General features: G+C 40.3%; 1 protein-coding gene across 1 annotated transcript in view; it reads left to right on the top strand.

Moving 5' to 3' along the window:
* The window catches only part of vwa5b2 (von Willebrand factor A domain containing 5B2), a 23,192-nt gene continuing 6,082 nt past the window's right edge, over positions 1–17,110 (top strand). Inside the window, exons 1-18 of the mRNA XM_047368457.1 lie at positions 1–132; positions 2,871–3,048; positions 3,399–3,617; positions 5,005–5,230; positions 5,327–5,484; positions 6,556–6,687; positions 6,772–6,896; positions 7,017–7,193; positions 7,298–7,408; positions 8,769–8,971; positions 9,439–9,553; positions 11,783–11,968; positions 12,370–12,586; positions 12,671–13,002; positions 13,096–13,333; positions 13,816–14,151; positions 14,225–14,362; positions 16,358–16,486. Of these exons, the coding sequence (XP_047224413.1) occupies positions 127–132; positions 2,871–3,048; positions 3,399–3,617; positions 5,005–5,230; positions 5,327–5,484; positions 6,556–6,687; positions 6,772–6,896; positions 7,017–7,193; positions 7,298–7,408; positions 8,769–8,971; positions 9,439–9,553; positions 11,783–11,968; positions 12,370–12,586; positions 12,671–13,002; positions 13,096–13,333; positions 13,816–14,151; positions 14,225–14,362; positions 16,358–16,486 (3,226 nt within the window). The 5' untranslated portion in view covers positions 1–126. The remainder of the gene's footprint in view (positions 133–2,870; positions 3,049–3,398; positions 3,618–5,004; positions 5,231–5,326; positions 5,485–6,555; positions 6,688–6,771; positions 6,897–7,016; positions 7,194–7,297; positions 7,409–8,768; positions 8,972–9,438; positions 9,554–11,782; positions 11,969–12,369; positions 12,587–12,670; positions 13,003–13,095; positions 13,334–13,815; positions 14,152–14,224; positions 14,363–16,357; positions 16,487–17,110) is intronic.

The raw sequence follows: 17,110 nt of genomic DNA on the forward strand, positions 1-17,110 counted from the left end.
GCTACCATCACGGCCAATTGTCTGGATGAGAAGCAGACTCTGCCTCACTTACCGTTGTGTGTTAGCTTGTGCCTGAACAGCAGGTTCAGGATCATAGTTTTTTAACCGCTCGTTGGTTCAGGACAGATGCAGGTAAGCAGATTACTTTTCTTAAGAAAAAAAGTAGGTTTATGTATAGCTGCCTATGGATTACAGTCAGTTTTCCATTTGTCAGATTGCCCTTACCTGCAAGCAAATTTTGTGTGGTTTCCATTGATAGAAGATAGATATTAATCTAATTTGCCTCATGTGAACTGGAAGAAAGCTTATGTGCATGCAAATTATGTTTTACACTCAAGCCTATAGATTTGCTTTGTGAATTGACTTTCCTAATACAGGACAACTGGTAAATTTGTAGAGGGAAGGGAACATCAAAAGAGAGAGAGGAGAGAGCAGCATCATTTAGCAGAAAAACTCATCTAACATATAACTGGGATGCAGATGTGATGGTGGGGTGGTGCGGAGACTGGACTCTGGGACACATTTTCTGACACTGCACTGACCAGTGGAGTAAGTGTTCACCAATGATTATTTTGCTTCTTATCTGGTAGTTGTAACTAACATTAGGCAGCTGCAGAGTTTTTCAGCCCTAACTGTTTGGTCAGCTATGTAAGGCAAACAGACAAATTAATTAAAGCTCCCAGTGCAAATACAGAATATTTACTCTGTGGGGCCTGGTTGTAATCTAATTGCTTACAGTTTGCATATGTGTATTACATTTTGGGAACATATATTTTGTTATAAACATGATCAATTAGAATGATGTGAGAACGTAAATGCATAACAAGATTTTTATTTTTGCTATGGTCACATTTAAAAGTTTCAGATCATCAAACAAAACAAACGATGATAAACAGAGTAAATACAAAGAGTTGTTTTCGAATGATGAATTAATTTATTAAAAGAAGAAAATTCAAACCAACCTGGGACAATGTGAAAATATAATTGCCCCTGTTGTTAATGCATAAATTAACTTTAATTAACTACATTTTTTGGTTCAGTTCTAAAGTCCACACCCAGGCCTGATTATTGCTTTAGCTTTAGAATCATTAGATCCATTAAACAATTCTTGTATGACAACATGAAGTAAGCTAAAATATCTTGAAAAGCAACACATCAGATATCAGTCCGGGAAGGGTTACAAAGCCATTTCTAAGGATTTCAGACTCCAGCAAACACATTATCCAGAAATGGAGAAAATAAAATGGTGGTGAACCTCACCTGTAACATCGATAACTGATTGAATTAAACTGAATTTAGTTTCATATAGCGCCAACTTACAACAAATCCCCAACACTTTGGGAAAATATTCTGTGGACCAACGAGACAAAAGTGGAAGTTTTTGCAAGCAAGTGTCCCATTACATTCGGTAACAAACTAAGACAGTATTTGAGGAAAAAAAAAACATCACACTGGCAGCCAAACTTGGTGGTGGTAGCATGATGGTCTGGGGCAGCTTTCCTTTATATATATATATATATATATATATATAAATACTTGAAATAGATGGTTTTGGAGTGGCCTAGTCAAAGTTTAGTGTTGAATCCGACTAAGATACTTTGTTTTGAAATAAAAAAGAATGTTGCAAATTCAAAACCCACCCATGAGCCTGAATTAAAACAATTTTGCATGGTAAGCTGGGCTACAATAATGCAAAGCTATCTTAAAGACTCATCGCCAGTTATTGCAAACACTGGATGGCAGCCTTGTCGCCAGGAGGCAAACTCATTATTAGGTTTAGGGGGCAATCACTTTTTCACAAAGTGCTAGGTATGCTTGGATAGCTTTTTCCCCTGATAAATGAAATCATTTAAAAACTGATGTTTCTGTTTACTCGGTTTATCTTTGTCTGATATTAAAATTTATCTGATGATCTGAAACTAGTACATGGAAAAAAAGGACAAAGGAAAAATTGGCAAGGGAGCAAATACATGTTTCACTGCACGGTAAGTAGAATTTATTAAAATGTGTAGTGGAACTGGTCACAATCCTGTCACTATTTTATGTGTTCAATAATCTTCCACATGATCACAACCACTTTAGGATCTAATTATCTTTGTCTTACAAATACTCATTACTTCATCATGTAACCCAGAGGGTTGAGACTAAGCACCTTACATCATGGAGTTGTCCATTGTAACTTGCATTTATTCTAATAGCAACAGTTCACCTCACTTTAACAAATCAGGCATTTATTAGCTTGTTATGAGCTGAGAGAGCAGTAGCCAGATGGTTACTGTTGATCTTGTTAGAAAGGTAGATGTGAGAAGACCATTACCTGGATCACAGCAAACACACACACACCACTAGGCAGGTGATCTATACACCCATCTCAGCATCTGTTGCTGCTGAAGATCTTAAGTGGTAGATAATCCTGAATAATTCTGTACACCATGACAAAAATGGAAACTTCGTGTCAATAGGAGTGAAGAGTGAAGTTGAGACCATAGTTGCAGGCACACATGGGTTTGCATACTAACTGGCCAATGATTGCAAAGCTGATGCATAGGGTAATAAGTGAAGACGTTAATGATTGACCAAACCTGTTTTACACACTCTGTCAGAGCTGGTTGCTAAGAGCTGCAGAACAGGAGACAGCATGGTTGCATGTCCAATAGCTGATGTGTACCTATATAAACCACCCTGGCCTTCATAATCATGTCAAAAGTGAGCTTGTTTATTTTTATGCTCTTAACCAATGCAGCAAAAGCCTGGTTCAGATGAACAAAGATCATCATGATTGTTTATTAAATGGAAAATTACATATTTTAAATGAACGCTCACATCGTTCTCATCCTGTATCCTTACTGAGCTTTGTGGCTGTGTTTCAGTGCTCTCAGCAAATTGAAGGTTTTCTGGCACTGAAAAACATGGTTGGACTGAGAAACCGTTCTACGTGGGAACCATTGTTACTAAAGGCCTCCCACATCAAGTCCTGTGCCAATGGCTGCTCCATGGGCATAACTGCACACCTCACATATGCCAATGCTTACACAGAATCTGTGGAAGGTGAGTTTTTGGTACAGGTCTCAGAGCCAAGGTTAGTGTTGCAGTAACCATTTCTAGGTTTTGTGGTGCAATGAGATGTTTTTGTTTTTTTGTTTAAAAAAAGACTCTTCTAGAAATATGAGGAGGAACTTAGTAGAGATACAAAGATTGATCCTTGAGGAACACCTCAGATATGATCTGCCCTATAACGGATGTTACAGTATATCATTTAAGTACAAAACATTGAAGTAAACATGCTTTACAGAAAAATGAATAACCTTTTTACTTTCAAACTGATACGTTTTTACATCATGTAAAAATTTGCCTGGAGATCCTTTCACAATCTAGCGTTGCTGTCCCTCTTTATTCAGGTGTGTTTGTGTACCCTCTCGAGGAAAAAGAGGTTGTGGTGGGCTTTGAGGCCACGATTGCGGGACGGCTGGTGGGAGTGCATATCCAGAACAGAGGGAAGCTGAAGGACTGCTGTTTGGAGTGCTGCCCTGGATCTGTTCTTGATGGACTCTGCGGGAGCAGCCAGGAGTGGAGCTGCTGCTGCGGGATGTCTGGTCTGGACATACAATGCACCAACGGTGAGGACGTTGGAGGATAAGAGGAGACAGTAAAAGACAAATTTATTCTGGAGGTTGTCATATATTTATCTAAAAAGCTTCATGCAGGTCAGGGAACCTTTGAAGATGTTCTTTGGTCAACCGACACCATGCTGAAGAATCAAATTAATTTTCAAACATTACTAACAGATATGAGAACATTTTCATAAGTAATTCAACCTCATATAAATCAAGACCTGATAAGAAGATCCAAACAAACTTTTTTTAATGCCTCCAGCTATAACTGGTATCTCTGCTGGGCTTTGCAATGCACTGAAATAATCTGTAATTATTTCTAAGGAGTGTAAAAATGTCTTGTGTTCCTGTGAAACTGTAATTCCACCTTAAATCACCTTGAGTTCTGAGTTGTTCTGTCTGCTGCTGTCAGTTATTCACAACAATAGCTCTGAAGACCAATTCACAGCATATCTTTAGTGTCCTGATGAGGGAAGAAGATTTTTGTTCATGACTTTATTGTTTATTGGCCCCTCAATGTGGTGAAACCCTCCTGTACTTTTATAAGAAAAACAGTCCCAAAGCATAATGTTTCCATCTCCGTGCTTGGCTGTGGATATGGTGTTCTTTGGGTCATGTTGATGCCAAAGAGCTCAATTTTTCTCCTTTGATCACAATATTTTATCTCTAAATCATTTAGATGTTCACTTGCAAACATGCCAGGACATGCAGTCTCTATAGCTAGGGGCTTTGAGATTTCAATTCTTCAAGCATACTAATATGTTTCAAATGGATTGTTTGGTGACTGTAGTCCAAACTGCCTTTGGATCATTACCAAGCTCCTCATTTGTGATTGTTGACTGATCCCTTACCCCACTTGGCAAGATCTTGCAAGGGCCATTGATTGCCATTTTAAAATTTTTCTGTTTTCTAGTAACCACACCAACAAATGTCACTTTCTTACAAAGCTTCTTGCTGTTTGGTTTTGCAGCCCATTCCAGTGTTGTCCAGATCTTGCTCTAGAAATCATTTAACAACTCTTTGGTCTTGGTGGTGGAGAGGATAAATAGGAAGGAACCATTTCTGTGGACAGTTGTTCACATCTATATCTATCTATATTTGAGTGACTGATTAATAACTTTAATCTTACTGCCACACTGGCAAATAACCCAATATGTGGAAGCCAGAATCCTGGCTTGTTGATAGGAGATCAAATATTTATTCCACTTTAAGACATACAAATCAAATGTTCACTTTTATGTGTTCTTCCACAATATGTAGTTGAAATTAAATCTCTCCACATTCATTTTAAAACATACAAATTTGTGTTTGCTCATTTTTTAATAGGTGAGCTAACCTAAAATAGCAGCAGGGTGTCTAGAACATTTTAATAATTTGAGTTTTGTGATTTAAGGACACCTGATTTTGGATGAAGACATGGAAAGAACCACCTTCATTGTGGGCTGTGGAGTCATTGGCCCCATGGACATAGTGTCTGTTATCATCAGCACCACACTAGAACTCCCCACTATGGAAAATGGAGCAATCCGCATTGTCTACCCGAAGCTGCTTACTCCGGTGGTGACTGGCCAGATGACCACAAGCAAGATTGAAAATGGGGGAAAGTCAGAGGAAACTGGGTAACCATGATTACTTGTTTCTACACTATAAATGAACAAAAACCTAACAGATTTATCATGGATTGATAGTTTCCTATAAGTCATTTCTCTTCTTAGGCCGACCAGCTGCTTTGGTGCTACCTCAGGAAAACAGGATCGGCCTTTAGACCCTGAGCAGCAGTGCTCTCATGGCCTCTTTACCAGTCCTGCAGTCAACCTGGCACCGTATGAACTCAACTTCCAGCTGCTGGTTAGAGGCGCCTGTCTACTGGCAGGTACTGTCTGTCTTTGGAAATAAGTCTGATTCTGTAGTTATTGACTAAATTATTTTAAAATGCTGGAACAGGAGGCAGTCCCTAGGAAAAACCTGAGTCTCAACATAGCCAGAGCAAAAATTCTTATACTTAAAATGGAAAAAAATAGTCAATATAACATTGCCCTTCAAATTCTGACTTAAAACTAAAAAGAGAGGTTGAGCAAATTATTGAAAGAAAGAAGGCCCACACTAACTCTGGAGGAGGGGCTGAGATCCACGGCTCAGAATCTGTTAACAGGATAGTTATTAGTGATCCACTCCACATATCTGGCTTTTATGGAAGAGTGGCAAGGCACCGGGCCACAGTTACAGGCCATGTTGGGGACACAGCAAACGTGGAAAAAGGTGCTCTGCTCAGATGAGGCCAAAGATAAATGTTTGGCCTTCATACAAAATGTGTTATATGTGTTGATGATGCACATCCACCCTGACAACTCCGTGGTGGTAGCTGTATTACACTTCAGAACAAATCCATAAAACCTGGTAGAACTTGTGGTGGAGGTTAACTTTCCTGCAGGACAACAACCATAAGCATAAATCCAGAGCTATTATGGAATAGTTGAGTTCAAAGGATAGTCATGTTTTAGAATGACCAACTCACACTGCAGATCAACATACAATTGAGAATAAGTGGCAAGTCTTAAAAGCTGATGTTCACACATGTTTTGCATCCAATCGGACTGAGCAAGAGCAATGTAGCGAAGACAAGTGGACAAAAAATATTTCACTCTCTAGATGTGCAGAGATGGTAGAGGCAAAGGTTTGTAACAGTAAATTCAGTGAACTGTCCTTTTACAAAGTAGTGACTCAAGGTGACTGAATGCAACATTTTCGGGTTTTTATTTGTCAAACAAAATTTAAACTCATGTACAGTATGTGCTTCCTTCCATTTCTTTATTTTTAGTTGGTCTATCACATAAAATCCTCCCACCCCCCTCCTATGTCGTATGAATATTTTGGTATGGCACTGTATATCCCCCTAAAATTCTGATCATGATAACCATTTCCTCCTTGCTGACACCTATTTTAGGTTTGGAGAGTCCTACACACGCTCTGAGAGCAGACGCAGATCCTAGTGCCCAAAGTGCATCTGCCACCTACATTACTTTGGCTCAGGAGCATCCATATGACAGACACATAGAGATCATTTTACACCTCAGTGGTGAGCTGCCAGTGAAATGTTTTCAAACACATCCAGATAAATAGGCAATGGCTGATCCTTTTTAAGTGTGTGACCATTCCACAGAACCTCACAGTCCACTGGTAATCATCGAGAAAGGTCGACTATCCTTCAGACAGTATAAAGAGCAGATCGGCTCTCGCCGTGATTACATTCGATACACCCGCAAAGATTTAGAGCCCGAGAGAAGGGTAAAATATCCTCTCTGCTACCTACTTTTGTTTTTTTTACTTCTCATTTATGCATTTCATTTATATTTATATAAATCTATCCAAACTCTACCTCTGTGTACTAATGTTACGGTTCTGAAGCTGGAGTATATTCGGAGACGATACCACAAGGACATTCTCTGCAGCCCTGTCCTCATGCTCAACTTCTGTCCTGACTTACTGTCTGAACCTCTGGAGCTGCACAAAGCTACCAGAGAGTTGCTGTTCCTGATCGATCGCAGCGGCAGTATGAGTGGTACCAACATACATCGCGTGAAGGTGAAATGCTCTGAAAAGGGCTACAAAAATAATTTATTTTAAATGATGAAGCAGAACGTGTCTTGATCTGACTCCAAGCTGTCTGCAATTTGTTGTTTCCTTAGGAAGCCATGGCGGTGGCCCTGAAGAGTCTACCCTCTGGTACGATGCTCAACATAGTTGGCTTTGGGACCACCATCAAGCCTCTGTTTACCTCCAGCAAGCTCTGCACTGATGTTAGTTTTATACAGTGATGTTTGTTAGGAATGTTTCCTCGCTGTGTCTTATTTACTCGGTCGATAACATTAATTGGCATCTCTGGTGAAAATATGTAAAAAGTCTTCAAATAAATTAATATTATATTGTTGTTATGCCATTATATCAGCTGTCACTATCTACATGTTTGGGAGTGATGTCACAAAAAAAGCCCACTGTTAGGTACGGAGGACGACTTCTTATGATGTGAGCCTTTCTCCTCCAAAGGTATTCGAAACCTTGTAATCATGCATAGTAACAGGAATTATTGGAAATACCAGAACATTTTAAATAAAAATTTGGTGACTTCTGTGAGAAACCTGAAAACCGTCATTGGTTCATTCAACAGGATATGCATAGTAATCTATGAACCATAGACCTAAACCCTATAGCAACCTGTGGGCTTAGCTGAAGAGAAAAGACCACAACAGAAGACTCAGGACTATGGATGAACTAGAGAGATTGTGCAAAGAGGAATGATTAAAGATCCCTCTCTTTGTGAGCTCCAACCTAGTGAAGTGTTATAGAAGAGGACAGTACGCTTTCCTATTGGCAAAAGGGGTTTGTACAAACTATGCACAGTAGAAGTACCAATAAATCTGGCACTGGCGACTCTGTGAAATATAGATATTTGCCCCATTGAAGAAATGTGCCAGAATTACAGTTTGGTTTATTTCTAAAATTTTCAGTGTGAGATTATGCAACTGCAGCAATATATGAACAAACTTTTCTTTACCAGAGATTCCAAGAAACATCACAGACACTGCAACAACCTTTACTGTAAGCCCATAAGAGGTCACAAGATTGCAAATGCATTATTTGTAAAAACATGCTGTAAATTCTTGTTTTTTGTGAGAGAACATACATGCATCATTTGGTTCATGTATCCTGAATGTCAATGTTGTTTAACCACGCTGGACTATCTGTTCTACTCTCCAATCTGGCCACAGAGCTTCTTCTTTGGTTGCCTTAGTAGCAGAGTATCAGGTTTTATCCAGACCAGGGACTGGAGGGACAAACAGTCTTTGCACATTCTCCACACCATATGGTGGCCTTTCATGCATTTTTGCTCAGGCAGGAGATGTCCTTCTGTCTCCTGTCCTAGCAGAGATGTTTTTCCATAGTCTGAACTTAAGCAGGTGCTCACATATATATGTTTGGGCTGTCTTTATTAGAGAACTGACTGAATTATTTTCTCACAGGTTATTTGGAGCATTTAACATCAAACAATAAACCAATCTCATGTGCTGTTTGTTCTGGCAGTGTAGTGGAACAGGTGTCGTTTACTTCTTTACAGCAGATCTGATTACATCCATATTTTAATGTACTATATGCATCCAGGTAACGCTAATGCAGGCCTATGAGTACATCCAGAGGATGAGAGCAGATATGCGTGGCACCAACCTTCAGGGAGCGCTGTCCTGGCTCTACCAGCAGCCCATGCAGCGTTCATATCCACGGCAGGTCTTTATCATCACTGATGGATCCATCAGCAATGTGGCAAAGGTGCTGGAGTTGGTTCGCAGAAACACATGTGCTGGCAGGTATGTAAACCATGTAGGAACGAGAAAGGGAAAACAATGATTGAATGAGGGTAGAGTCAAAAATTCACAGTGGACCACAGGGGAAATTGATAATTTATTGTGGAGATTAAAAAAAAGGTGGAACACAAGCAAATATATTTACTAAAGCTGAGCAGAGGAACCATGTGGAAAAAGAGAAAAATGGGTTGAGACATTTTTCAGCCCTGCCCAGCAATCTCGTTAAGTGCTCTGCTCTGCAGTAACAGTCACTCCCATCAGTTTTCCCCTTGCAGAATAGCTCCATTTATTCCTCATTAGTATTCTCCTGGTGGACTGACTTTCTCCAAGGCATCTCAACTGTCTCACTTTAGCCTATGCACTTGTTTGTTGTTCTTTATTCTCATATTTGATTTCAGTAAATGCTGCTGATTCAAGCAGAGTGAGTTGTTTTAAAATCCAACTCTTAAATATCCGTATCACCCCTGTAGATGCTTTGGCCTTGGCCTTGGTCCCCGAGCCTGCAGGAGACTCCTGCAGGGAATTGCCAAACTGACTGGAGGGACTACAGAGTTCCTTTATGATGAAGAGAGATTTCAGCCCAAGGTCAGCACCCACACAGCACTGCCATCTACTGGAGAAATATGACCAAACACAGCAGTTACAGTTAAATCCTTGCTATTTTCAGTAATTATTTTGGACTTTTACAAGACATTTTAATTTAACATCTTCATATTAGCAGTTAAATATTTTAGGTGAGAACTCATTAAAATGTCTCAAAACTCCTGACTTTGCTTTAAATTTGAAAATACAGGTAACCATAATAATAATAATAATAAGAAAAACTTATAAACAGAAGTAACAAAATGCTTTACAAGAGATCATTGAAAAATAATGAAACATTTGAGAAGGAAACAAAAAGCAAGAACAAAATTATGTTAAAAGACAGGGCGAAGAGATTAAAAGTAATAACACATCATTGAATGCAAAAATAGAAGCAGGTAGTGAAAAAATCAGTGGAGATCATTCTAGAGAACTGCTCTGTGGCTGAAAAGGCTTGATCACCCTTAGCTCTCAGCTGACTATGTTCAAATACCAGTAGACTTTTAACTGAGGACCTCAGGCGGTGGCTAGGGTCATACGGTGTCAGGAGATATACAGGTCCTTCTCAAAATATTAGCATATTGTGATAAAGTTCATTATTTTCCATAATGTAATGATGAAAATTTAACATTTATATATTTTAGGTTCATTGCACACTAACTGAAATATTTCAGGTCTTTTATTGTCTTAATACGGATGATTTTGGCATACAGCTCATGAAAACCCAAAATTCCTATCTCACAAAATTAGCATATCATTAAAAGGGTCTCTAAACGAGCTATGAACCTAATCATCTGAATCAACGAGTTAACTCTAAACACCTGCAAAAGATTCCTGAGGCCTTTAAAACTCCCAGCCTGGTTCATCACTCAAAACCCCAATCATGGGTAAGACTGCCGACCTGACTGCTGTCCAGAAGGCCACTATTGACACCCTCAAGCAAGAGGGTAAGACACAGAAAGAAATTTCTGAACGAATAGGCTGTTCCCAGAGTGCTGTATCAAGGCACCTCAGTGGGAAGTCTGTGGGAAGGAAAAAGTGTGGCAGAAAACGCTGCACAACGAGAAGAGGTGACCGGACCCTGAGGAAGATTGTGGAGAAGGGCCGATTCCAGACCTTGGGGGACCTGTGGAAGCAGTGGACTGAGTCTGGAGTAGAAACATCCAGAGCCACCGTGCACAGGCGTGTGCAGGAAATGGGCTACAGGTGCCGCATTCCCCAGGTCAAGCCACTTTTGAACCAGAAACAGCGGCAGAAGCGCCTGACCTGGGCTACAGAGAAGCAGCACTGGACTGTTGCTCAGTGGTCCAAAGTACTTTTTTCGGATGAAAGCAAATTCTGCATGTCATTCGGTAATCAAGGTGCCAGAGTCTGGAGGAAGACTGGGGAGAAGGAAATGCCAAAATGCCAGAAGTCCAGTGTCAAGTACCCACAGTCAGGGATGGTCTGGGGTGCCGTGTCAGCTGCTGGTGTTGGTCCACTGTGTTTTATCAAGGGCAGGGTCAATGCAGCTAGCTATCAGGAGATTTTGGAGCACTTCATGCTTCCATCTGCTAAAAAGCTTTATGGAGATGAAGATTTGATTTTTCAGCACGACCTGGCACCTGCTCACAGTGCCAAAACCACTGGTAAATGGTTTACTGACCATGGTATCACTGTGCTCAATTGGCCTGCCAACTCTCCTGACCTGAACCCCATAGAGAATCTGTGGGATATTGTGAAGAGAACGTTGAGAGACTCAAGACCCAACACTCTGGATGAGCTAAAGGCCGCTATCGAAGCATCCTGGGCCTCCATAAGACCTCAGCAGTGCCACAGGCTGATTGCCTCCATGCCACGCCGCATTGAAGCAGTCATTTCTGCAAAAGGATTCCCGACCAAGTATTGAGTGCATAACTGTACATGATTATTTGAAGGTTGACGTTTTTTGTATTAAAAACACTTTTCTTTTATTGGTCGGATGAAATATGTTAATTTTGTGAGATAGGAATTTTGGGTTTTCATGAGCTGTATGCCAAAATCATCCATATTAAGACAATAAAAGACCTGAAATATTTCAGTTAGTGTGCAATGAATCTAAAATATATGAATGTTAAATTTTCATCATGACATTATGGAAAATAATAAACTTTATCACAATATGCTAATATTTTGAGAAGGACCAGTATCTTGGTGCAGTGGCCAGAACCAACTGAGGAGCATATTGTGACTAGCTTCTCAACTCTGCTGCAGCTAATCAAGTCTCTTAAGAAGGCCTTTGAACCTGTCCTGACCGATGTTCGGATTGACTGGTACCTGCCAGAGAACATGGAGGCCCTTCTTTCACCCAATGAAATTCCTCCTCTGTACCCTGGGGATCGACTTGTTGGATACTGCACTCTTTATGACATGACAGACTTCAAAGTAAAGAAAACAGAGGTATGTTGTGTGATTTAAAGTTTCCTTGAATATTGTCTGCATGAATTCTCCAAGGCCTTGCAAAAGCATTTCTACTTCTTTCATTGGGATTTTACGTGACAGACAAAGGCAGAGTAGTGTATAACTGTGGAGAGGAAGTAAAAGGATAAATGGGTTTCAAAAATGTAAAAATCTGAAAAGTCTGGTGAGCATTTCTGTTAAGCCTCCTTTATCCGGATACGCTTCAATAAAAGCCCTGGGTCAATACTTTGTAGAACCAACTATAATCGCAATAACACAGTAGTTTGTGTTGGTTTCACATAAAATCTAAATAAAATCCATAAAAGCTTGTGGTTGTAAGGCTACACAATGGTGAAAATGTCCAAGAGCTACAAATGTGGTATACACATTTTATTGTCCAGTGCATAGGACGGGACGGCAGAGGTGTGCACCGTGACTCCATGGGTTCTGTTTTCACCCATTCAAATGATGAGCCTTCACCTCCACCTTCCTCTGAGCTCATGCCTGTGATGATCCATGCAGACAGAACCGAGCTGGAGGAGGCTCTGAGAGAAATTTCTAGAGAGATTTCATCTGAGTTTTCCTGTGCCAAAGACACTGACCTTGGAGTTAGCCCAGGTGATGCACTGGATCACTAAACTGATTTAGATCTGGAAACATTGTTGCCATGGAGTTTCACAGCTGTTTTTTTCTCCAAACCAGGTGTAGAGCTGGACTGGTCCAGCGATATAAGGCGGAGGATACAGCAGAGCTCCTACATTCAGGAGCAGTACGTTCTCACTCACTGCTCCCTGAGCAGCGAGCGAAGTCTTCAAACACAGGGTCACGTACACATTCATGCCTCAAGCTCTGACTCTGCATGTGGGAGCTTTCTTTCCGACGCCCACTCCTCAGGTCCGGCGTTGGAAACAGGGTCCTTACCACAAGGCCTTGAGAGGATGGCCCCTCCAGAACCATCATCCTTATCTCGCTGGGCAGATCCACCATGGCAACAAAACCTTTCAGCGGAAACTCCTGAAAATGTAGCCAAAAATGTAAGAACAATAAAATACGTTTAACCCAGTTAATTTAGAACAATAGTCTGAACTTCTTTTGGACACCTTTCATTTTTGCTCTTGTGCCACTAGAACGGGCGCCTGGATGGAGGCCAAGAGTCTCGAAGGAGACAGAAAGTGTTGGCTCGTTCAACCATGGCAGCGCGGAGTTTTTCATCACCACAGGGGGAACTGGAAATGCATCGCCTCCGAAGAGCTCTTGAGAGGGTCTCCTTTGACCAGACTCTTGGGGGAAGGTTGGATGAAAGTGATGGAGAAACGAGGCCTCCATCAAGAGGTGCGGTTTCCCACAGAAGCCTGACTGACTCCAGTGAGTACGAAAGAGCACAAACAAAACTTTCCTAATTCAGTTTCATCACATGGAGTTTAAACCAGATATCTAGCAGACTTGTGGAGGTCCACAGTTCTCTTCCTGATATCTTTTTTTTTTTTTTTTCATCTTACCATGATGTTACACAAGGAAACTGTGGGTTTAGGTGACACCTTAAAAACCACCCACAGGAGTGCCTACATTTCCATCAAGTGTTGTGAATTAACCTATCAGAAGCTTACAAAGCAATAACATCATGTAACTCTTCATGCATAGGAATCTTATTATACATGAACTTCTGTCCTTGAACAAATTAAAATTCTCTTTTTCGTTACCCTGTATTTGGGAAATTATGGATATGTTTAGCCTGATTTAATGACAGACTGTGAGAAAAAAAACCCCACTGTGTGTCTTTTTATACAGTGTATTTAAATATATGGTTTTCAAAGGTATCTGTCCACTTTCTCCATTGGATCCTCCAGACGGACTCCTGTTCCCTGCCTCGCCCCTGGAGTGGGACAGCCTCACTGACCCGGAGTATCTCTTCACCGCTTCCCAGCCTGAAGATCCTCCCCGAGGTCAGTGTCGCTCCATCATTCACGGCCTCCTGTGTGGCAAGCCAGTGTCCTGGGAGGTTACTGTAGACGTAGGGCATCTCTGGCCAACGGAGGACCAGGACATCACAGGGGTCAATGAATGTGGAATTGGTGGGGAAGATGTAGGAAAGCCATGGGAAGAGATCATTCACCACTTGACGGCTCGTTCAGTAATAAGGGACTTTGAAAAACTGGCAGAAAAAGAGTGCGACACTGGACATGGTATTGCCCGTTAACACATACTATCAATGGTGTCTTTATTTTTGTGTTGTCATTTACATGTGTTTTCTTTTAGGCTCCGGTAAAAGGTATCGTATGAAGGCTATCCAGACAAGCAAGCACTGTAACATCATATGCATGTACACGGCCTTCACCATTACAGATGGCAGCACAAACAAAAGCCTGTCAGAGAGCACAGACGCCCTAAACACAGGTACATTACCTATTTACACTGGCTGTAAAAAGCTTCACAGGTTCATTTTTCAGTTTTTTCCAATGAGTAGGTCATAGGAAATATACTGAAGTATACAGAAGTCCATTTTGTATTGTAACTTACATCACTCACAAAAAAGATCTGACCAGCCAATAAAAAGTTGTCTGAAAATATTTGATTAAGATTGAAATGCTCACCTTTTTCATTGGGACAAGTGAATTGTAGATTAAAAAAACAATTTTGTAGTTTAAATCATCTGGTGTGCAGCTGCCTTTAAAAGAAAATCCTTAATAATGAGAGGTCGGTTGATGTTCATCATATAAAATCTATAAGTAACAATGTATTTTGTTAGGAGCTCTTGATCAACACAAATGAGTGCATAATTGTTAGGTGGAAACATAGTTCATGCATAGTTTCATTTTTTTTTAAAGCAAGTCCTAAAAACTGTGGCATTCATATGTATTCAACCCCTTTACTCTGAAGCCCCTAAATAGAATCGAGTGAAACAAAATAGTTGTGGAGTTTAAACCACGGTTAGGTTACAAAACAATTGTCATATATGCATTGAGCACCTTTCTATCCATCATCCTAAAATGTAATGAGTACGCGCAACTGCAAACCTACTAAGATATGGCCATCCATCTAATCTAACAAGGCAGGGAAAGAATCAATGATAAAAGCAGCCAAGAGGCCCATGGTAACCCTGGAGGCCTACAGAGATCCCCAGTTCAGGAGGAGAAACATCTGTTGACTCGACAACTATTTGTCGAGCTGGCATGCCACAAATTTGGCCTTTATGGAGGAGCGGCAAGAAAAAAAGCCCTTGTTAAAAGAAGTTCCGTTTGGAGTTTGCTACAAAGCCATGGAAGGGACACAGCAAACGTGTGAAGAAGGTCTTCAAAGTCCAAACCTCAACACAACTGAGAATCTGTGGTGAGACTTAAAAATTGCCGTTTTCTCCATTCCAATCTGTAAAGAGACACATCCAAAAAGGCCTGCAGCTGAAATTGTAGACGACGGCTGTTCTACAAAGTATTGGCTTTGCTTCCTTTTTCTTCCACTATATAATTATGAGCTACGTGTTATTGGTCTATCACATAAAGTCCCACTAAACAAAACCTGAGAAAGTCTAAGAATTATTAATACTTTGCAAGACACTTTATTTACCCCGACTACTCTCATTCATGTGTGAGTACATGTAACATTAAGATAAAGATAAAAACACAACAAACTCATCTCAGTTCACCCCCCTCTTCATTTGTGTTACCAAACCCTTGATGAGATGTTTAAACAGGGGTTGAGATAAAAGTATAGATTCATTACTTGAAATATTTCAAGCTTTTATTTCTTGCAATTTCGATGATTATGTCTTAAACAAAATGAAAATGCAAAATTCAGTGTCTCTGAAAATCATAATATTACATAAAATCAAATTAACAAAAGTTAAGCTAAATTAAATGTTATGTAATTGGCCATATTATGAACATCACAATCAGGGGGACAACCTCTGAACTAGAATGAAGCTGACCCCCATAGAGAATCTATGGAGTATTGTCAAGAGGAAGATGAGAGACACTAGACCCAACAATGCAGCTGACCCGAAGGCCGCTATTAAAGCAACCTGGGCTTCTATTGCACTGTAGCAGAACCACAGGTTGATCGCCTCCATCCCACATCACATTCACGCAGTATTTCATGCAAAAGGAGCCCCAGTGAAGTCCTGAGTGCATAGGAGTGAAAATACTTTTCAGAACCTTGATATTTTTCTCACAATATCTTTTTTATTGATCCAATGTGATATTCAAATTTTCTGAAACAGTGAATTTTGCATTTTCTTTATCTGTAAACCATTCTCATCAAACGTACAAGAAATGAAGGCTTGAAACAATTCACTCTATGTGGAATGAACTGATATAATACGTGGGTTTTACTTTACAAAAATTATTGAACTTTTTTACGATATTCAAATTTTTTGAGGTGTACCTGTACATGCAGGGATTCATACAGGGAACAGGCAAACGTCCCAGCCCAGCGGTCGCAGGCAGAGGATCTATTCTGCCGGTTTGGGAAGACGGCGGATCAGCGGAGAAAGGGAAGGGGCAGAAGACACCTGGAACTTTATAGGTAGACCACACCAAAATGACACCAGCTCCTACTCCTGTTAGCCAGACTTTAAATCAATCTTTGTGTTTTTCTCAGATAGAACTCTTGTAAGCTTTCATCCTGGAATATTATTGAATATTTTTATCTGCTCAATGAAAATACTCCAGGGACCACACCTCTCTTATCTCACTTAACATTCGGTTCAAGAAAATAGCATAATACAGGTCCTTCTCAAAATATTAGCATATTGTGATAAAGTTCATTATTTTCCATAAAGTCATGATGAAAATTTAACATTCATATATTTTAGATTCATTGCACATTAACTGAAATATTTCAGGTCTTTTATTGTCTTAATACGGATGATATTGGCATACAGCTCATGAAAACCCAAAATTCCTATCTCACAAAATTAGCATATTTCATCCGACCAATAAAAGAAAAGTGTTTTTAATACAAAAAACGTCAACCTTCAAATAATCATGTACAGTTATGCACTCAATACTTGGTTGGGAATCCTTTTGCAGAAATGACTGCTTCTATGCGGCGTGGCATGGAGGCAATCAGCCTGTGGCACTGCTGAGGTCTTATGGAGGACCAGGATGCTTCGATAGCGGCCTTTAGCTCATCCAGAGTGTTGGGTCT

This window comes from Girardinichthys multiradiatus, chromosome 6, assembly GCF_021462225.1.
Source record: "Girardinichthys multiradiatus isolate DD_20200921_A chromosome 6, DD_fGirMul_XY1, whole genome shotgun sequence".
Classification (NCBI taxonomy): domain Eukaryota; kingdom Metazoa; phylum Chordata; class Actinopteri; order Cyprinodontiformes; family Goodeidae; genus Girardinichthys; species Girardinichthys multiradiatus.